The 22,357-nt window shown below is 42.4% G+C and overlaps 1 protein-coding gene across 2 annotated transcripts in view; it reads left to right on the top strand.

The window, feature by feature from the left end:
- Window positions 1-22,357, top strand: part of TMOD3 (tropomodulin 3) — a 95,345-nt gene that overhangs the window by 62,719 nt on the left and 10,269 nt on the right. For both annotated transcript variants that reach the window (XM_081108944.1, XM_081108945.1), the window contains exons 4-5: window positions 15,323-15,445; window positions 16,725-16,814. In XM_081108944.1, coding sequence (XP_080965070.1) covers window positions 15,323-15,445; window positions 16,725-16,814 — 213 coding nt within the window. The remainder of the gene's footprint in view (window positions 1-15,322; window positions 15,446-16,724; window positions 16,815-22,357) is intronic.

Genomic DNA, 22,357 nt, shown 5'->3' with positions numbered 1-22,357 from the left:
GTAACTGAGTTTCTTTCTCTTGCTGTTTTTAAGATTCTCTCTTTATCTTTTGCTCTTGGCATTTTAATTATGATGTGTCTTGGTGTGGTCCTCTTTGGATTCCTTTTGTTTGGGGTTCTCCGCGCTTCTTGGACCTGTAAGTCCATTTCTTTCACCAGGTGGGGGAAGTTTTCTGTCATTATTTCTTCAAATAGGTTTTCAATATCTTGCTCTCTCTCATCTTCTGGCACCCCTATAATTCTGATGTTGGTACGCCTGAAGCTGTCCCAGAGGCTCCTTACACTATCCTCGCATTTTTGGATTCTTTTTTCATTTTGCTTTTCCGGTTGGGTGTTTTTTGCTTCCTCGCATTTCAAATCATTGACTTGATTCTTGCGCTCCTCTGTTCTGCTGTCGGGAGTCTGTATAATATTCTTTATTTCAGTCAGTGTATGCTTAATTTCTAGTTGGTTCCCCAATATAACATCGAGGGTCTCATTAGTTTTCTTGTAGATCTCATTAAGTTTATCGGCGGCTTCTAAACAGTTCTTGAGAGACCTTAAAAGTGTGGTTCTGAACTCTAGATCTTCCATTGACAATTTTTTCCTGTTTCTTTGTCTCCGCATTTTGTTATGCTTCCTTGGTGCACCCCCTAGTGGTCTTTGTGCGCAGTCTTATAGTTAAATCTTGTAGCTAATTCCAGGGAGGGTTTGACCTCCAGGCCAAGTGGCTATGAGAATCAGCTGTGTCAGCAGTGAGAGAACTTCTGTCCTCTAGGGAGGTGCTAATCTGGCGTTTGCCTGAGGCTATCCGGCAAATGCCTGTGTGCAGGGCTTGGGCGGGGCGGGTCGCACAGGATCAACAGGGTGGGCCGGAGAGAGCAGTGATGGCGACTCTCAGTCCTGTCCCCAGGGGCTCTGCCTCTCTGAGTCCCAGCACCCGCTGCAAAGCTCGGAGAGAAAGCTGCACTCGCTCTGACCGAAGCCAGGCAGTCCCGCTGCTCCCGTTTGAGTCTGGGTCCCTAAAGACTCGCCCGGATCTGGAGCTCAGAGTCTGCGACTCCCTCCCGATTGAAAACGCCAACCGCGCCCTCCGCCGCCAGCCCGCTCCGCGCGCGCACTCCGCACCTCAGAATTTGACTTCAGCACTGCGCCTCCTCTGAGTGTCCATATGCGTTTCTCTTTCCTTCTAGTTGTAGGACTTCCATTCAGCCAGCGTTCCAGTGGTTTTGGGTGATGTCCGTTCTGTCTTTTAGTTTCACTTTTGAAGTAGTTGTTCAAAGCAGCAAACTCCGGCGTTAACCTATGCCGCCATCTTGGTTCTCTCCATATTTTTACGTATCTTGAGTATTCTGTCTCCAAGACATAATAAGGCATAAGAGCCTTGCAATGATTTTGACACTGGGAGAAATAATTTGCCCCAGTCTTTACTATTTCTTACTGATTCTTGTTTTGCTTTACTTTGCCAGGCATCTTCCTACCCATTTCTAAAATCACACTTGACCCTTACTTAGACTAAGACTTTTTTCCTGGGTGTCCCTAAGTTTATGGACGGAACGTGCTGCACCTTGTACACTGCACTTAGGTGCACCAGTGAATTCCTTTCGAGCTTCTGACTCACCAGATTGGGCTACTCCCTTCCTTGCAGAGCACAAATGCTCTCTCCCTGTTGGCCTGTGGGGTAGAGCCATGTATGCTTTTTGTTTTTTTCCCTTCCCCTCCCTGAGAAAGGAATGCCCTTGGGTTTCCTTCTCACGGAGCTCATTTTCCCCACCCTGTTTACTAAAGGTGAATTTAACCAGATTGTCTTCAACTAAATAGTTCTCATATACTTTTCAATTTATTTACTTAGAGTTACCTTAGCTTTTCAGAAAGCTTACTGTCATCACCCATCTTTCCTCACCTTGCGGAGTATATGATTTCTGTGGAGGAAAGGCAGACCTGATCCCTCAGTAAACCAGAAAGGTGGTGGTTATAACCTTTCTAAATCAACAAGATTATGTAACTGCCAATGAGCAATTATTTTCCACTAAATTCAAGAGAAAGACTGGCTCTCACTTTGTACTCACATCTTAAGAGTTCTAAATGTCCCTTATATACCTCTAAAAAGTGGCCTTACGCCCTCCCAGTGTGGTTTAATGTTTGAGCTTTGACCCATGAAGCAAGAGGTTGCTGGTTCAATTTCTGGTTGGGGTACATGTCCAGGTTGCGGGCTTGATCTCCAGTAGGGGGCATGCAGGATGCAGCCAATCGATGATGTTTCTCTCTCAATCAATGTTTCTATCTCCACCTTCCTTCCTCTCTCTCTAAAATAAATAAAAACTTTTTTTTTTTAAATTATCTTCCCAGGTGCTAAAGCTGATATTTGAAATGGGCTGCTTAAATTAGTCATGCAGATGCTGGCATTTCCTTTTCAGACAATTCATTATATCTTTTGAATGATTCACTAATTACTCTTGGGATAAGGAGTTAGCCAGATGGATTATTCATTGCTCATGTATAAGACCTCATTTTATGGGAATCTTTCCCTGGCTAACCTTACTCACTCTGGATATTCCTTTCCCTCCAACATGTCTGTATATAATTTACATGCCATAGAATGTGGCCTTTAATTGTTCCAGAATCATATTCTGTAAGGCTTTATTATTAGGGTTTTTTAAAATTATTAATTTAGGATTCTTATGTCCTCTTGATGAATTGCTCATTTTGTTATTATGATACTAGAGGCCCAGTGGGTGGGTGGGGTCCCTCAGCATGGCCTGTGCCCTCTTTCAGTCCAGAAACCCTTGGGGGATGTCCAGCTGACAGCTTAGCACTGCCATGGAGGTGAGAGAGGCTCCCACCACCGCCACTGCGCTCACTAGCTGTGAGCCCTGCTCAGGGCTTCTGGCTGAGCAGCGCTCCCCCTGTAGGAGCACACTGACTACCAGGGGGCAGCTCCTGCATTGAGCGTATGCCCCTCAGTGGTCAGTGTGCGTCATAGCGACTGGTCGTTCCACTGTTGGGTCAATTTGCATATAAGCCTTTTATTATATAGGATGACCTTCTCTATTCCTGGTATTATTCTTTCCTCTGAAATCTACATTATCTGGTATTAATATAGCTAACCAACCTTGCTTTCTTCTGATTAGTGTTAGCATGTTATATCTTCTCTATTTGTCGCATCAGTTACTTGTTCCTGTTCCTCTTTTTTTTTTTTAATATCTTCCATGTCTCTCCTTAACTTTTTAAACATATGAAATATAATTATAACTTTTAATACCCTTGCTGGCTAATTTTATCATCTGTCATTGGTGAGTCAGTATTTTGTTTTGTTTCTCTTTTAAATATATGACAAGTTTTATATCTTCCCAGGGCAGCTGGATACAGCTGCAGAAACATGTCATTTTCTTTCCCCATCATGGAAACAAATGTGAAGTAGAGAACTTTTCTGATTAGTTCAAGAAACAACAGACTTAAGTTACAAAAAAATTTCCCTGTTTTTAGAGGGAGGAGAGGGATATGCAGTGTTTTGATTTTTACATCATTCCAAAATGTTGTGCTAAAAAAAAAATTGATAAATAAGTATTTCTTGATTAGAATAAAGGTTATAAATGAAATAACTAATCAAAACCAGCACCTTTGGTTTTAATGTCAAAAGGAGAGAAGAGTTTTCTTGTGCCCTGAGGGTGGGTCATCAAGATGATGCCCAGGGAAGGGCCCTGGGTTCAGTGTAGTACTCGCTCTGGCGGGGCTCCTTTTTTTGTTGTTGTTGTTGTTGTTGTTGTTGTTGTTGTTGTTGATTTCAGAGAGGAAGGAAGAGGGAGAGACATTGACCAGTTGCCTCCTGCACGCCCCCTCCTGGAGATCAAGCCTGCAACCCAGGCATGTGCCCTTGACCGGAATCGAACCTGGGTCCCTTCATTCTGCAGGCTGATGCTCTATCCACTGGGCCAAACTGGCTAGGGCTATGGCGGGGCTCTTGCAGGACGCTCACAAAGACCAGCGAGAGGAAGGCACTGCTTCAAGATGGCTTGGATTGGCAGGACTAAGTCAGTTTTGATAGATTGATTTGTTTTCTTGTGGATTGAATTTTCCTGCTTCTTTGTATGTTGATATATTTTATCAGATACCAAACATGAATTTTAACTTGTTGGATGCTGGATATTTGGGTTTTTCTATAAATGTTCTTGAGCTTCATTGTGGGAACAGTTTGATCCTTTAGGGTCTTGCTTTTAAGATTCAGTAGGTGGGGGATTGGAGCAGTGTTCATTGTAGGGCTAATTATTTCTCTGCTGTTGAGGCAAGACCCTTCTGAGGTCTCTACCCAGTGCCCTGTGAATTATGAGGTTTTCCGGATGACTGGTGGGAACAGGTCCTATTCCCAGCCCTGCATGAGCCCAGGCACTATTATCTCTAATATTTTCAGATGTTTTTTCCTTGGCCAAGGTAGTTTCCTAACATGCATGTGCTGATCAGTACTCTGCTGAGTACTAAGAGGTGGCCCTCTGCAGAGCTGGCTCACTCTCTGTGTAACTCTCGCCTCTCCGGTACTCTGTCCTACAGATGCTAGCTACCTGATCTTCTTTCTGGACCCTCAGTTCAGAGAGTTCGCCAAACTCTGCCTGGGTTCCTGGTCCCTGTGCTGCAGCCTGGACGCTCTCCAGGCAGTAAGCTGGACTATAATAGGGCTCACTTTATTTCTTATCTCTCAGGGATCGCTGTCCTTTGATCCGTGTGTCCTGGTCACGTTCATATATTTTGTTCATTTCCAGGTTGTTTTAGTCATGTGGGTAAATCCTGTTCCTAATGCTCCAACTTGGCCAGGAGTAGAACCTCCAGAATCATATACTATAGGTAGCCAGTTTCCCAACTAGAATATAAGCTCCCCAAAGGAAAGGACCTTTTATCTTATTTTCTTTACTGTGTTTTTCTAGCTCATCATCTAGTATGTAGAAACACTCTAAACATTTGTTAAATATTTGTTGATGCGCATATTACAATACTGAGCAGGTTTCATGTATGTCGTTGGGTCAAAAAATGCATTTCCAGAATCTGCCCCCTGATCCTTCAGTTGGGTTGACTTGAGGTTTGTGTGCTTCCTGTCTAAAGGTATACCCCAAAGTCCCCTGTGGAGATTACAGTGGCCTAGTTGCCTTAAATCTTTTCTGGAACAAGGTAATTTATAAACATACAAACTGTAAAATTAGAGCCTTTCACCTGTGTAAGAATGAAATAACTAAGAACCATCTCTGTTTTTGGTTATATTACTTTTTTATATGCTCAGCAAGGAGGGGAGAATATCAGAACTAATGAAAAAAGGTCCTGGCAATAAAATTAACACAGTTTATAATCCCTGTCACTGATGTTTGAAACAATGATTAGGATCTTGGCAAGCTATTCCCCCCCCCTCCCCCCCCCCCCCCCCCCGGTACAAACATGGTTTTGGATAAATGCCATGCATTGAAATTACTATAATATGAATTCTTATCTTGGTTTCTTCAATTTCCTTAGCTGCCATTTTATAATTGCAGAAACATTACTGAACTATTTTAACATTTTTAGCAAGCAAGAGTCATAGCCCTGTTTTTGTTTGTTTTGTTTCAGTGGGGGAGGGGGAGCAGGATATGCCATTTCATACTTGTCTGAGAGATTTTTTTCTGATCTACTCATTGTTTATTTTCATACTTTGCTGCTATGTAAAGAACCAGAACTTCCGTTTAAAAAATCCAAGACTTTGCAATCTTAAATAAGGAAATTAAAGTCGTTTAGATAGAATGCTATCTGCTGAAGAATAAAAATAAATAACTATTTTCTCAGACATTATATTATTTTCAAATAAATACAAATATAATAATTATTAGTCAGGGCTTTTGAACATATTTTAAGGAGAGGAAAAGTAAAATTAGGTCAATACAGGATAACTCACCCTATTTTCAGAGCTATTATACAAATAAGTGCTTATTAACTTGAGTAGGTAAGAACAGAACCATGTAGAAAGCTTTTTTAAGAATATCCATGCCTAGGCAACCCTCACTCCCTGAGTTTAAAAACCACTGATATAGCCCTGGCCTGTGCTGCTAAGTGTTTAGAGCATTGGCTTGCACACCAAGGGTCTCAGGCTCAATCTCCTGCCCCCAGTTAGGGTACATGCAGGAAGCAACCGATCGTTGTGTCTCTCTCACATGGATGTTTCTCTCTCTCTTTCTCTCTCTCCCTCCCTCCATCACTTCCTCTCTTCCTTCCACTCTATCTAAAATCAATGGAAAAAAAGATTAGATATCCTTAGATGAGGATTAAAAAAAAAAAGAACGTGTCTGTTTATTATGTACTAGTTCCTTTATATATGTTAAATCATTTTCTCAGAATGAGGTTTAGCTTTCTGTAAAGAATAATCCATAATTTGCAAAAACATATCAGAAGCAAAATGGAATACTAATAAGTGTTAACAGATGGTTTTGAATAAAAACAGTATCAAATTTGCACATTTTCCTACCCTATGCAAAAGCACAGGCACACCCTATGTAATACCTCTGCATCTCATAAAAGCCTAACATTTCACTCATCCTGTAAGACATTGAGGGCACCAATCAAATTAACCATTAGAAAGAAGATCTGGGTTTTTTTGTTTGTTTTTTAAAAAATATATTTTATTGATTTTTTACAGAGAGGAAGAGAGAGGTATAGAGAGTTAGAAACATCAATGAAAGAGAAACATTGGTCAGCTGCCTCCTGCACACCCACCACTGGGGATGTGCCTGCAACCCAGGTACATGCCCTTGACCGGAATTGAACCTGGGACCTTTCAGTCCGCAGGCTGACGCTCTATCCACTGAGCCAAACCGGTTTCGGCGAAAGAAGATCTGTTTATTAGCATTTCATAGTAATTAAGATTTTTAACTTAAATCTAATTGATATAAGACTAATTTAAATTAACACACATGTTTAGAAAGGCATTTTCTTATATGGAATTGATCCAGCAGTTTGCTAGTTATGTATTTCACAGAAACAGCTGATTTTGATTAAAAAAACATAAACACACTGTCTGGCTGAATGTGTCTCAAAAATTATCTTTTTTTTTTTCTTTTGCATTTTAAGAGGCAAACATAAATTTACTTAGGAAGACCAAAAAACCCATGTTTAATACATTGCCCGTTGGTGTGTGTGGTTTTTTGTTTTGTTTTGTTTTAATTAAAATGCAATCCACATCATAGAATATATCCATTTAACGTGTACAGTGGTGTTTAATACATTCAGTGGTGTTTAGTACACTATTAGAGTTGTGCAACTATCACCACAGTCTTAAATTTAGAACATTTTTATCATCTCCGAAAGAAACCCTGTATTCATTGGCAGTTAATCTCTATTTCTCACTTTAATCTCTAGCTCTAGGAAACCAGTAATCTGCTTTTTATCTCTTTAAATTTGCCTACTCTGGACATTTCATATAAATGGACTCATACAATATGTATTTATGACTGGCTTCTTTCACTTAGTATGTTTTGGAGTTTCACCCATGTTTTAGCATGTATCAATGTTTCATACCTTTTTATTGATGAATCATATTTCACTGTATGGATCTATTTTTTCATCAGTGATGGTCATTTAGATTGTTTACACTTTTTAGCTATTTTGAATAATGCTGCTATGAACATTTGTGTACAGGTTGTTGTGTAGGCACGTGTTTTTACTTCTTTTGGGTATATATCTATAAGTGGAATCGCTGGATCACATTATAATTATGTTTAACAACTTGAAAAACTGCCCATCTGTTTTCCTTAGTGGCTGCACCATTTATATTCTCACCAGCAGTATATCAGGGTTCCAGTTATTCCACATCTACACCAACACTTGCTTTTCTTTTTTATTATAGCTGTGCAGTGATAGTGCATTGTGATTTTGATTTTCATTTCCCTAAGGACTAATGATACTGAGCATTTTTAATGTGCTGTTAGATAGTGTCTCTTCAATTCCTTTGCCTATTTTAAAATTGATTTGTCTATTATTTTTACATCAATCAATATTTGATTTATTAATAAAAGTTTGAATATATTCTAGGTATCTTATGAGTTTTATGATTTGAAAATTTTTCTCTCATTCTGTGGATTGTTTCTTCACTTTTTAAAAAATTTTAGATTCTTTATTGGTTAAAGTATTACGTATGTCTCATTTTTCCCCCATTGACTTCTCCCCAGCCGCTCCCACCCCCCAACTCATGCCCTCATCCCCCTAGTGTCTGTGTCCATTGGTTATGCTTATATGCATGCATACAAGTCCTTTAGTTGATCTCTTACTCATCCTCCTAACTCCCAACCTTTCTGCCTTCCCTCTGAGGTTTGACTGTCTGTTCCATGCTTCTTTGTCTCTGGATCTATTTTTGTTCATCAGTTTATTGTTCATTATATTCCACAAATGAGTGAAATCATGTGATATTTACCTTTCTCTGACTGGCTTATTTTGCTTAGCATAATGCTCTCCAGGTCCATCCATGCTGTTGCAAATGGTAAGAGCAGCATAGTATTTATTCCATTGTGTAGATGTACCACCATTTTTAAGTTTCTTCACTTTCTTGATAGTACCGTTTATTCCATAAAAGTTTTTAATTTTAATATAATCCAGTTTATCTATTTTTTCTTTTGATACTTGTGCTTTTGTTGTTATAGGTAACAAACCATTGCCTAACTCAAGATTTATGTGTTTTTCTAAGAGTGTTACAGTTTGAACTTTTACATTGAGGTCTGTAGTCTTGATGAAAGGATAATTCTTTCTCAATTGAATTGTCTTGGTACCCTTGTAGAAATTCAGCTGACCATAAATATGAATTTATTTCTGGATTCTCAATTCTGTTTTATTGATCTAAATGTCTTTCCTTATGCACCATACACTGGCTTGATTACAGTAGCTTCATTAAGTTTTGAAATTGGGAAATATGAGTTCTTCAACTTTGTTCTTCTTTTTCAAGATTGTTTGGCTATTCTGGGTAGCTTGGATTTCCACATGAAATTTAGCATCACCTTGTCATTTTATGCAAATAATCAATTAAGATTTGTTAAGTGTTTGTTCAAGCCTATCAGTCTTGGGAAGAGCCCCTTAGATTTTGTATTCTTAGTACTAAATACATTCTGCCTATTTTATCCTTTGTCACAAAAGTAATTTCTTTTACTTTTAATTTTCTATAACTAGATTTTATATGTACACATTAAACAATAATTCTTATACTGTATTAGTGTTTAACTGTCGATAAAGAAATGTGTAGTAATTACTTTTTATATTGTTAAAAATATAATCTTGTATAGGCTAGTTACTTCCACAACAAAAATCTCTATATACAGAGAAATTCTCATAAAAAGAAATGCCAGGAGAGCTCTCTTAGAGCTATATAAAAAGAATAGCAAACTTTTACATTGCAGAAGAATTTCCATAAGCCCTTAGAAATTCTTATTTTTTTCTGATGAGATTTATTTTGTATTTATAAGTATTAGCAAAAGTTCGTGTATCGGGAAAAATTAGATATGAATAATACCTCTATGGAATGTGGATGAGGATTACAAAAGTAAACATTTCAGATTTTTATAATGCTTTAGATTCCATTGGTCCCTAGAAGAAGACATAGGCAGCTGTTTGATAGCTTATGTGGTTTTGTTTAGTAAGTAAATTCCATAATCCAGCTGTTCTTGAACTTGGCTACTATGTATTAGAATCCCTAGAGATTTTTTTGAAAACCCAGATCTTCCTTACAGCACACAAGACCATTTAAGTCAGAATCTCAGGGGCTGGGACTTAGACATCAGAATTTTTAAAGTTCTCTGAGTGAATCTAATGTGTAGCCAGTATTAGAACCACTGCCATAGACATCCAAAAATGCAGATGAGATCAAGCTCAGGAAAATGTAATTAATTATCCTGAAATGGCAATTAAAGGTATGCTATTTGAATTGTATGCCACTTTACTTATAATATCAACCACTGTGAAAAGTACTATGGAATTATTGGAATGTATTGATTTGAATTTTCCTTTGTCTGAGAATCAATAATAAAAGATTATTCAATAATCACCAGAACTCCAAAATTTGGTACTAAGATAATTATGTATACTGTCCTATAGATAGACATTTGCTTGAGGGGAAAAGTCTACTGCTAAAGAGTTAAGTTTGAAAGCCACCAGTGTATTAGAAGAAGCAACGTGCTGAGAGTTTGGGAGGCTGTGTTCAAGTGTTAACTCTGCTGTGTGACTTTGAACCAGTATATTTAAATTATCTACACTAATAAAAGACAATCATGCAAATTGACCGTACCTTTGCTACACTTTAAGCCACACCCACCAGCCAATCAGAGCGACTATATGCAAATTAACCCAACCAAGATTGCGGCTGGCAGCCATGGAGCTGGAGCAAGCAGGAAGCTTGGTTACCCCAATGATGGAGGAAGCCAAGCTTCCCGCCTGCTGCGGCCAGCTCTGAGCTCCACTCAAAGCAACAAAGTTTCAATTATAGAAGGTAAATAAATCCCAGAATAAAAAAAAGAAGAAGAAAAGGAGAGGCTGGGAACTTCTGTCGCTAGGGGGGCTTGGCCAGCCTGAAAACGGCCCTTAGCCCCTCACCCAGACTGGCCAGGCACCCCAGTGGGGACCCCCCACCCTGAAGGGGGTGTGACCGGCCTGCAAACAGCCATCAGCCCCTCACCCAGGCTGGCCAGGCAACCCAGTGGGGACCCCACCCTGAAGGGGGTGTGACCAGCCTGCAAACAGCCATCAGCCCCTCACCCCGGCTGGCCAGGCACCCCAGCGGGACCCCCACCCTGATCCGGGACACCCTTCAGGGAAAACCAGCCGGCCCCCACCCATGGACCAGGCCTCTATCCTATATAATAAAAGGGTAATATGCAAATTGACCCCAAGAGCAGAACGACTGGGAATGACTGGTCACTATGACACACACTGACCACCAGGGGCCAGACGCTCAATGCAGGAGCTGCCCTCTGGTGGTCAGTGAGCTCCCACATGGAGGAGCTCTCCTCAGCCACAGGCCAGGCTGATGGTTGCCAGTACAGTGGTGGTGGTGGTAGCCTCTCCTGCCTCCTCACCAATGCTAAGGATGTCCAACTGCAGCTTAGGCCTGCTCCCCGCTGGCAAGTGGACATCCCCTGAGGGCTCCCGGGCTGCCAGAGGGATGGATGTCTGACTGCCAGCTTAGGCCCAGTCCCCCGGGAAGTGGGCCTAAGCCAGCAGGTGGTCATCCCCCAAGGGTTCCCAGACTGCAAGAGGGCACAGGCCAGGCAGAGGGACAACTCCCCCCCACCCCCGCCCCAAGTGCACAAATTTTTGTGCACCGGGCCTCTGGTACTTTATAAAAAGTAGTTAGTTGAACTGCAGGTGATCACCAGATTATTGATTCAACAATCAGATTGCCTGCTGTGTGCCAGGGAAGGATGCAGGGATGAACAGAACATTGAGAAACTTGCACAGACAGACAGATATGCAAAAATGTGTAAGTGTAGCTGTAGTGAAATGTTCAGGGAATTAAGGGAGCACTGAACTGTACTTCATCTGGTTCAGTATTGAGACAAAGGCATTTATTCATTCTACCCTACTAGCAAACCCATCTCTGAAATATACTGAAAGGGCCAGATGCTTATTTCCTAAACATCCTTACAGCAGAGGCATGGTTGTGTGACCCAGAGCTGATTGGTAAGATTAGAAGAGAAGACAGTTTTTCTTATAGAAGTTGACAGTTGAGAAAGTGCCCTTCCTTCCTTCCTGTCCTGACCCTGTTGCATAAAGACATGATACTTAGTGTTACAAAATCGTCTTGAGACTGATGGGCTAAGAACAAAGGTCTCCATGCTGGTTATAGCCAAAGAGAAAAATGAAAAGAGCCTGAATCTTTGATGACAAGCTTGAGCTGCTGAACAGCCACATACCTGTGGACTTATTAAATGAGATAAAAATACTTTTGATTAGAAATGCAGAATCTCAGAGTTCACATCAGACTTTCTTCATCAGAATCTATACTTTAATGAGATCACTAAGTGAATGAGAAGTTTGAAAATTACCAGTTTAAACCACTTCTAATTGGATATTCTGTTACATGCAGTTAAAACCATCCTTATATATTGTGGATTGGCCAAGTGTCATTTTTTAGATAAGAAAATACTTGAGCAGAAGGACTTCTAATTCAGATGTAGAAAGTTGCAAGAGACTTGTTATTCTCACTCTAACAACCAAAATAAGCAGTTTACTCTGGGTAATCATAGTTTAAAAGATAATCTATACTAATAAAAGGGTAATATGCTAATTAGACCCGACATTTTCCAGACGCCACGGTGGCAGGGGCCGAGGCAGAGGCGGTAGGGGTGATCAGGCTGGCAGGGGAGCAGTTAGGGGGCGATCAGGCCGGCAGTTAGGGGGCGATCAGATAGGCAGGCAGACAGGCAGGCAAGCAGTTAGGAGCCAGTGGTCCCAGATTGTGAGAGGGATGTCCCGCAAGGGGTCCTGGATTAGAGAGGGTGCAGACTGGGCTGAGGGACCCCCCTGCCCCATGCACAAATTTCATGCACCAGGCATCTAGTAATAAAAATAAAAAGCTATCAGAGATCTTGAAGACACAAATCTAAATTACTCCAGAAAGTGCCAAGACCTTCATAAGAGAGGTGATCCAGTCTTGCTCTCTCCTAACTGAAAAAGAGGAAACTACCATAGAGAGGAGTTAGGGAGCAATCAGCCTAACTTTTAACCAATGTTTTGTGACTGTGTGAGGGCTGTCAGGATAGACTAGAATCCAGAGAAGTCCTGGAGCAATGCTGTCCACTAGAACTTTCTGCAGTGGTGGAAATGTTCTATGTCTGTGCTAACCAAGTGTGGCTGTCAAGCACTTGAAATGTGGCTGTTGTGCACCTGAAATGTGGCCATCATGGCTGAGGAACTGAATTTTAGTTTGAATTAATTTAAAGTCGTCACATGTTATTAGTAGCTGCCACAGTGGACAGTGCATTCCTAGAGACAGGGTGAGACTGCATTACCCACCATTCTTTGCTACCCTAGTAGTGCTAGAGTACTACTCAGAGAACAGAGGCAATGAAGCAGAGCTGAGAAAATTCCCAGCTCGGGGATACGAAGGGAGAGCCAGGAGAGTTGAAAGAATCCCTTCCAGGCCCTCCTGAACTTCACAAACTATAGAGCAGATGAGACAGGGTGGGGCTGAAAGATCTGCCAAGGCTCAGAGAGCATGGAGTGGGACTGGAAAACAAAGACAGTCCCTCCTCCCCCGGCATTACCCAGAAAGCTGGCAGCCTGGGCCACACACTGGGAGAAATCTCTCCCACTCCACAGTTCAAAGAAGTAGGAAGCTCAGAAGATCTCCAGAACCTCACTAGGGTTCTCATCCCAGGCCTTGCCAAAGAGAAAGTCCTGACCCCATTCTCAAAATGTTTGAAGCCAATCGGGAACTGAATCAAACTACTGTTGCAGCAAAATCCACATTCAGCTCAACTGCATGTTGATTCAGCCCTGACCTGAGGGGCATGCTCCTTTCAGTCTCTGCTATACTCTTATACAAACTGCCCAACACACAAAGACCTGAGACACAGGTGACCCATAGTCAAGTAAGTAAGCAGTCACCAGGCTCGTGTGGCTCAGTGGTTGAGCGTCGACCTATGAACCAGGAGGTCACAGTTCGATTCCATGCCCAGTTTAGGGCTAGATCACTTGTGCGAGCTCTGCAGGAAGGAGTCGATCAGTGATTCTTTCTCATCAATGATGTTTCTATCTCTCTCTCTTTCCCTTCCTCTCTAAAATCAATAAAAAATATATTTTAAAAGAATGTAAACAGTCAATAGAAGACCCAGAGATGACCCAAATATTGGTGTTATCAGTCAGGGACTCTATGTTCTTTCTTTCTTTCTTTCTTTCTTTCTTTCTTTCTTTCTTTCTTTCTTTATTTATTTATTTATTTATTTTATTGCTTAAAGTCCCAGTGTCTTATCTCCATTGGTTATGCTTATATGCATGCATACAAGTCCTTCGGTTGATCTCTTACCACCCCCTTCCCGCCCCCCAACCCTCCCCAGCCTTCCGGCTGTAGTTTGACAGTCTGTTTGATGCTGTTCTGCCTCTGTATCTATTTTTGCTCATCAGTTTATAATGGTTTTTATTATCCATAAATGAGTGAGATCATGTGGTCAGTCAGGGACTTTAAAATAATTATGATAAAAATGCCAAAGAATCTGATGGACAAAGTGCACTGCACGTATGAAGCGATGAGGAATTTTGGCAGAGACATGGAAACTGTTTTTTGGGGTTTTTTTTTTTTTTTTTTAAGAACCAAATGGAAATGCTAAAAATAAAAAATATAACATCAGAAATTAAGATCCTTTAGATGAGCTTAGCAGAAAATACCTGAGCAGCCTTGACCAGATTCCTGGGAGTTATATAGTGGAAGGATTCCTTATTCACACTAGTTGATATTTTCCTTGAGCAAGAAGTACACAACTCATTGCACTAATTATAAGGCCACAAACATTGCTTTTGATAGAGCACTGAATAGATTCATCAGGCCACATATTCTCATCTTTCCCTGGTAGTTCCCTAATAGAAAACAAAATAATTGGCACTTCTGTGAATTCATACATAGGCCTTTCTAGATCTTTTATTGGAATTTTCACCTGTCTTGGGAGAGAAACTAGAGGCAATCTTGGTAACTTAGTCCCTACCATGTGTGAGTACTGCGTCTTGTGTCACAGCTACTAGTATATCATTATCATTTACTAGTCCCTTCATAGTTTTAATCTTTCATTGGACATATGCTAATAAAATACTGATTTTAACATAACAAATAGGTTTCTAGAAAAATTAGTTTCTTAATAGGTAACCTTGTTAGTGTCCATTGAGCCTTAGAGGCACAGTGATTAAAAGTTTCAGACTACCACTCAGGACATACAGGAATTTCTTTGCAATTAGAACTTGAATTTCTGGAATAATTGCTTCTGCCATCCTGGAGGGACTGTAATGATTTCTTGCTTAAGAATAAGAAAGTGAAATTTCTTTTAATCTTTTTAAAGTTTTATAGATTTTTGTGTTTATTCCTTTATTCATTTATTTTTTGATTCAGTAATTGTAGAGTAACTCATAATGACTCCAAAAAGAGCCTATTTATATTTTCACAAATGGGAAAATTCCTCAGATTTTTTTTATTCCAACTTTTATGGTCACTGGAAGCTTATAAATACATATTGAAGATGAAATGAAATTATTACATTGTCAGTCTTGATTTATTTTAGCTTCAATTGCACATACTCTAAATAATTTTTGTTAGAGTAAAATGGTAATGAGTTAAGAACAGCAGTAAATTAACAAACCGCTTTATTTTACAGGGAAAATATTCATCCCTAAACAGAAACCTATCCAGACTTTTACAGAAGAAAAAATCTCTCTTGATCCAGAATTAGAAGAAGCTTTGACAAGTGCTTCTGATACAGAATTGTGTGATCTCGCAGGTACCTCCTGAAACACATTGTGAATGAATGGGGAGGGGAGGGGAGTACCAGCACACACCTCCATTCATTATGCAAATACATCCTTTGCCTAGCAGAGCGCTATTGAATCAGTGACCATATATTTGGCTTTGTTTCTTCTACTCTAAAGCTGACGCAAAGAATGTCATTTTTAAAAATTCTCTCAATGGTGAAATTATTATGTTAATGGAATGGTATTACTTGACATCTTTTCCCACGTTACCCATTTTGAAAGTCTTTATAAAAATGTTTCATCAGCTGGCGCTCAGCTAGAAGCCGTCCCATCTGAGCACTGAAAGAGCTGCCGGGGTCAACTACTGTCCCATTTTATCAGAAAGACCCCAAGGTGGGTAACTGGAAAGCAGATGAGACAGTCAGCCCTGAGCTATACTCACACTTTCCCAACTTCTCTGAAGTGTGTATGGAACACTCCAAACCTCCCTGTTATTTTCATCATTGCCGGTTTCTTATAAAGACCAGTATCTCCTCCACCTCCTCCCCAACACAGCCATTTTCCTAAATAGAAAAATAGGACACATGAGGAGATCTTAACCCCAAGAACTAACATGTTTGAAAAGATGGTGAAGATTCTTTAGGAAGGACCCAGGAAAAGGTGTTTGCCACAGCCAGAGCAGGTGTGTTATTTCTGGGAGTGGTGAGGATTGATGGATTTGTAAATTCATCAGAGTGGAATGGACAAGGGGCACACTGTAGCTTCTGCCTCATTTATGCAAAAGGGCATCAAAAACAAAAACCAAATTTCTCCCAAGTGTCATTTTTGGGGTATCTACTTTAATCTTAATATGAGAATTCAGCTATACTTTCAGTATTCTACTCTTAGCTAAAATATGAATGAGAGTTAACAAATGTAAAGTAGTGAAGGTTAAGTTGAAAACCTGCCATCTATCACATTATGTTGCTAGAAATCTTGTGTAAAGGATGAACAGCAAAGTAGATCATGTCAGTTTTTTTCTTAGCCACCAGATGGAGCTAATCGTAGATTTGCATTTAAGGTTAGGCTAGCTCCAGCTGTGTCTGAATTCAGAACTATGGGGAAAATAATAAGGGCATTGATGAGAAGGAGACTGTAGGTGATTTTTAAACATGCTGTCTCCCCTTTTTGGGCTGCAAAATCTGCAGTTAACTGAGTAGAAAAATGTCCAGAGAATGTTAAACTCATTAATAGAAATTTTGGGTTGTAAAATTCTCTATGTTTAACACGGATGAAAATAAAACTAATTTTCCTATTCTGTCTCCATAGCTATTCTTGGAATGCACAATTTGATAACGAATACACAGTTCTGTAATATAGTGGGAAGTAGTAATGGTGTCGACCAAGAACATTTTTCAAGTAAGTATTTACAATGCTTTGTGAATTCCAATTCTTTGTTAAATATATTTTGTTTTCTCAATGTATCAACTTCTGTGTTTACATACCAAATGTTCTGTATATATACTAGGAACCTAAAATTCCAGTTAGATGGTATTGGTATATAAAACCATTGAAGAAGGAAGATTAAGTATTTTATGCTTAATGTGTCAGCAAATGTAATAGGAACCACTCTCACCTCATGGGTGATACTAATGCTAAACAATGTAAGTGCTAATCAAACTTGGTTTTTGTTGACATTCTGATTTTCAAGAAGTCTACAACAGTGTTGGCAAACTACATTATAAAATCAGATTCAGGAGAAACCTCAGAACTATTCAACGCCCAAACCTTTTAGTCTATTTAATGAAAAGTATTAAATAGCCCAAAACAAAGCTTTTAAAAAAGTTCATGTATAGGAGCCCTGGCCAGGTGGCTCAGTTCATTGGAGCATCGTCCCATACATCAAAAGGTCACAGGTTCCATTCCTGGTCAGGGCACATTCTTAGGTTGTGGATTTGATCCCTTGTCAGGGCCTTTACGGAAGGCAACCAGTCAGTGTTTCTCACATTGATGTTTCTCTGTCTCTCTCAAATTAATTAAAAATAAAACAAAACAAAACATATCCTCAGGTGAGGATTAAAAAATTCATGTCTGTGATGTTTTAAAATTATCAAAGTAATATATACTTTTGTCGTATATACCTGCCCTGGCTAGTGTGGCTCAGGTGGTTAGAGTGTTGTTCCATGCACTGAAGGGTGGCAGGTTTGAATTCTTGGTCAGGGCATATGCCCAGGTTGCAGGTTCAATCCCTGGTTGGGGCATATGTGGGAGGCAATCGATCTATGTTTCTCTCTCACATCAATATTTCTCTCTTCCTCTCTCCCCCTTCTTCTCCCTCTTTCCCTCCCCACCAAAAAATAAATAAATGAACAAACAAACAAACCAACAAACAATACCTAAGTGTATAAGGTAAGAAGTAAAAGTGTTCATAGAAATTATGCCTTCTACTCATGCACCCCTAACCCTGTTAGCAATTTGGTGTATATTTGTTTAGGCTTTGTACTATGTTTATATAAACTTATATATGTACTAGGGGCCCGGTGCATGAAATTCGTGCACTGGGGGGGGGGAGTGTCCCTCAGCCCAGCCTGCCCCCTCTCACATACTGGGAGCCCTCAGGGGATGTCCTGTTGGCAGCTTAGGCCCGCTCCCTGCTCCCCTTGGGGAGCGGGCCTAAGCCGCAGTCTGGCCTCCCTTTGTGGGAGGTGACCGGGCTGATAGGGGAAGGAACCAGCCCCATCACCCTGCTGCTGCAGCCATTGCCAGTCACTGCAGCCAGCAAAGTTTTTTCATCAACACGGACTCCAGTCCCGTCACCATGAAAAAATGACAACATTTTTTAGGCATTTTCAAGATGTGTCTTTCATATAATAATAATTTCTTTATTATTTTTTTATCCTCGCCTGAGGATATATTTCCATTGATTTTTAGAGAATGTGAAAGAGAAAGGGAAAGACAGAGAGAAACATCAAAATGAGAGGAACACTTTGATTGGTTGCCACCTGCATGAGCCCTGACCTGGGCCCCGGCCAGGGAGGAGCCTGCAACCTAGGTACATGCCCTTGGTCAGAATTGAACCCCGACCTGCCATCGGCAGGCCAAGGCATTATCCACTGAGCCAAAGTGGCTAGGGCAGGATATGACATTTCTTAGCCCTCCAGCAGCGGACCTTCATTTTTTTCACCAGGAGTGTGGTGAAAAACCCTAGATCACCGTTTTGGATTCTTATTACCCAAGTTACTAAGAATATTACCAGTGGCATACAGGGAGCTTAACCAATGAGCGGTCAGAAAAGGTGCTTCCTCTGTAGTTCACACCAATCTGCGGCTTGGCACCCCACCCACCCCCACCCCAGGCTTGACGCCTCTGGGCCAGGCTTCAGGCCTGGGCAGGGGAACCCCATCTCCCCCAATCATGGGCTCCACCCTTGCCCCGGCCTGATGCCTCCGCCAGAGGTGTAAGGCCTGGGCAGGGGACTCCCATCTCCCTCCCATAGCTGGCTCCACCCCCCGCCCAGGCCTGACACCTCTGGCCCAGATATCAGGCCTGAGAAGGGGACCCGCACACCCCTCCGATTAACGGCTCCACCCCCCGCTCAGGCCTGACGCCTCAGCCAAAGGCGTTGACCCCCATCACCCTCCAATCACAGGATCAACCCCTTGCCCAGGCCTGATGCCTCTGCCAGAGGTGTCAGGCCTGGGCAGGGGACCCTCATTACCCCCTGATCACTGGCTCTGCCCCCCGCCCAGGCCTGATGCCTCTGGCCCAGGATTCAGGCCTGGGCAGGGGAACCCCCTCTCCCCCTGATCACTGGCTCCGCCCTCGCCCAGGCCTGATACCTCGGCCAGAGGCGTCGACCCCCATCACACTCTGATCTCCCCCCATCACTGGCTCTGACCCCTGCCCAGGCCTGAGGCCTCTGGCCCAGGAATCATGCCTGGGCAGGGGACCCCCATCTCCCTCTGATCGCTTGCTCCACCCCCCACCCAAGCCTGACGCCTCTGACCCATGCTTCAGGCTTGGGCAAGGGACCCTCATATCCCCCCAATCACCAGCTCCGCCCCCACCCAGGCCTGATGCCTCGGCCAGAGGAGTTGACCCTCATCACCCTCCAATCACTGGATTGGCTCCTTGCCCAGGCCTAAGGCCTCCGGCAGAGGTGTCAGGCCTGGGCAGGGGACCCCCAGCTCCCACCATCCCCGGCTCCACCCCTGCTACCTAGGATCTCTGGCACCGCCCCTGCCAAGACCTAAAGCCTCCGGCAGAGGTGTCAGGCCTGGTCTCCAGCTCCCCGCGATCTCCCGCTCTGCCCCTGCCTAGACCTAATGCCTCTAACCAAGGGTTAGGCCTGGGCAGGGGACCCCCAGCTCCCTGCGATTGCAGGCTCTGCCCCTGCCCAGGCCTAATGCCTCTGGCCAAGGCATTAGGCCTGGGCAGGGCACCCCCAGCTCCCCGCGATCTCCCGCTCTGCCCCTGCCTAGACCTAATGCCTCTGACCGAGGCCTTAGGCCTGGGCAGGGGACCCCCAGCTGCCCAGGATCGCTGACTTCGCCCCTGCTCCCCGCAATGGCCTGGGCAGGGGATCCCCAGCTCCCTGCGATTGCAGGCTCTGCCCCTGCCTAGACCTAATGCCTCTGGCCAAGGCATTAGGCCTGGGAAGGGGACCTCCAGCTCCCCCGATCTCCCACTCTGCCCCTGCCTAGACCTAATGCCTCTGACCGAGGCCTTAGGCCTGGGCAGGGGACCCCCAGCTGCCCAGGATCGCTGACTCCGCCCCTGCTCCCTGCAGTGGCTGGTTCCGTCCCTGCCCAGGCCTAACGCCTCTGGCCAAGGCATTAGGTCTGTGCAGGGGACCCCCAGCTCCCAGCGATTGCAGGCTCCACCCCTGCCCAGGCCTAACGTCCTTGGCCAAGGCTTTAGGCCTGGTCAAGGGACCCCTAGCTCCCCGGACTGCCGGCTCCACCCCTGCCCAGCTCCCATTGCCGGCTCCACCCCTGCTTCCCGCTGTCACTGGCTGGGCGCCTTCTCTGATCATGGCTGGGGGCAGGGCAAAGGCCTGCCCCAGCTCTTAGCTCCCCCCTGGGTTTCCGATCACCGTCAGTGGCAGGGGGCTTCTTCCGTCCTTTCCCTTTCGCCTCCCAGCATTGTACCTACATATGCAAATTAACCGCCATCTTTGTTGGCGGCTAACCGCCATCTTAGTTGGCAGTTAATTTGCATATCACCCTGATTAGCCAATGGGAAGGGTAGCGGATGTACAGCTAATTACCATGTTTCTCTTTTATTAGATAGGATGTGTAGTCTTTTGTTTATTTACAAAAATGGGATCATACTATAGATATTTCTTACAACTTAATTTTCTTTTTTATTTAATTTATTGGGGTGACATTGGTTAATAAAATAACGTAATTTTTCAAAACTAATACAATGGGCTGATTGTCTGAATGCTGACTATGGGCCATATTCTGTGCACAGCTCTTAAATAGAAATTGTTTTTATTTAATCCTCACAACTGTTCTATGAAATAGGTATTATTATATATTATCCTTTATTTGCATATACAGGAGCTGAGATTTTAGAATGATTAACTAACTTGAATGTCACACAAAGTCAGTGATGAGGATTTTAACCCATGCTGTATAGTATATATTACTTAGCACTATATTGTGTTTCCTGATTAGTTAACATATAGAGCTACCATATTTGAACATCTGTATAACACTCCATTTTGTGAGTGTTCTATGATTTGGCCATTCCGCCTCTCTTTCAACTATTTGTCGTAGAAATGTTCAAGCATACATAATAGAAGAGAGAATAATATAGTCATTGGCCAGTTTCAGCTGTTTTTAACGTTTTGTCAGCCTTATATCATCCATTGTCTGCCTCTCAACCCATTTACTGCCCACCTCCTCTTCCCCCCGGAATAATTTTTTAAATTGATTTCAGAGAGGAAGGGAGAGGGAAAGAGAGATAAAAACATCAATGATGAGAGAGAATCATTGCTCAGCTGCCTCCTGCACACCCCCTACTGGGAATCGAGCCTGAAACTCAAGCATGTGCCCTGACCAGGAATCAAACCGTGACGTTGTGGTTCATAGGTCGACACTCAACCATAGAGCCACACCAGCTGGACAAAGACTTTCCTTTTAACATACCATTATCAAACTTAAATATTAACAATAATTCCTTTTTATCATCTAATACTCAGTTCATGTTCAGATTTCTCATTTTCTCAAAAATATCATTTCACAGTTTGTTTGTTCAAATCAGGATCCAAATAAGGGTCACCAACTGCATTTGGTTGTCATTTGGTTTCAGTTTTTCTTAATTTCTTAATAGTTCCCCTCCTCAACCTCTTTCCCCCTTTCTTCATGCCATTTTTAAGATACTGGGCTGTTATATATGTAGAATTTCCCACATTCTGGATTTGGCTGATTGCATCCTTGTGGTATCATTTTACAGATGTCTCTGTCGCCTATGTTTCTGTAAACTGTTACTTATTTCCTCTAGGCTTGATCAGATTCAGGTGCAGTTTTTTGGGTCTTAAATTTGGACAGAATGCTTCCTAGGTGGTGATTAAATCACATTAGGGTTCATATCAAAATGGTCATATCTCTGGGGGGAATGTGTTAAGTGTCATTAGAGAGTTCAAGCCTTCTAGATCCCCTTTCAACTTTGCGTAGTTGTATCCTGGCCATGTGTATGGGTAGAGTATATATGGTGAAGAATTGGAGGTAGGAGTGAAGGAAGGAAATAGAATTTGGAATTTTTGCCTCAGTAGTTCCTCTGTGTACTGTTACCTCTCTCTGTCTCCCCATTCCGTATTCCTACTTTACTTCCTAATGGAGAGTCCACCCCTTTTCCCATTGTGTAGTACTCCCTATGGGAAGAAGACCTGTGTACTTCCATCACCTTGTTGTTCTTATCAAGGCTCTGTTTCTTTAAGTCTGTGATTCTTACTG

The sequence above is a fragment of the Myotis nattereri genome (assembly GCF_964212035.1).
Source record: "Myotis nattereri genome assembly, chromosome: 1".
NCBI classification, from domain to species: domain Eukaryota; kingdom Metazoa; phylum Chordata; class Mammalia; order Chiroptera; family Vespertilionidae; genus Myotis; species Myotis nattereri.
Note: the sequence above shows the minus strand (reverse complement) of the source record. Positions and strands in the feature narration are given on the sequence as shown.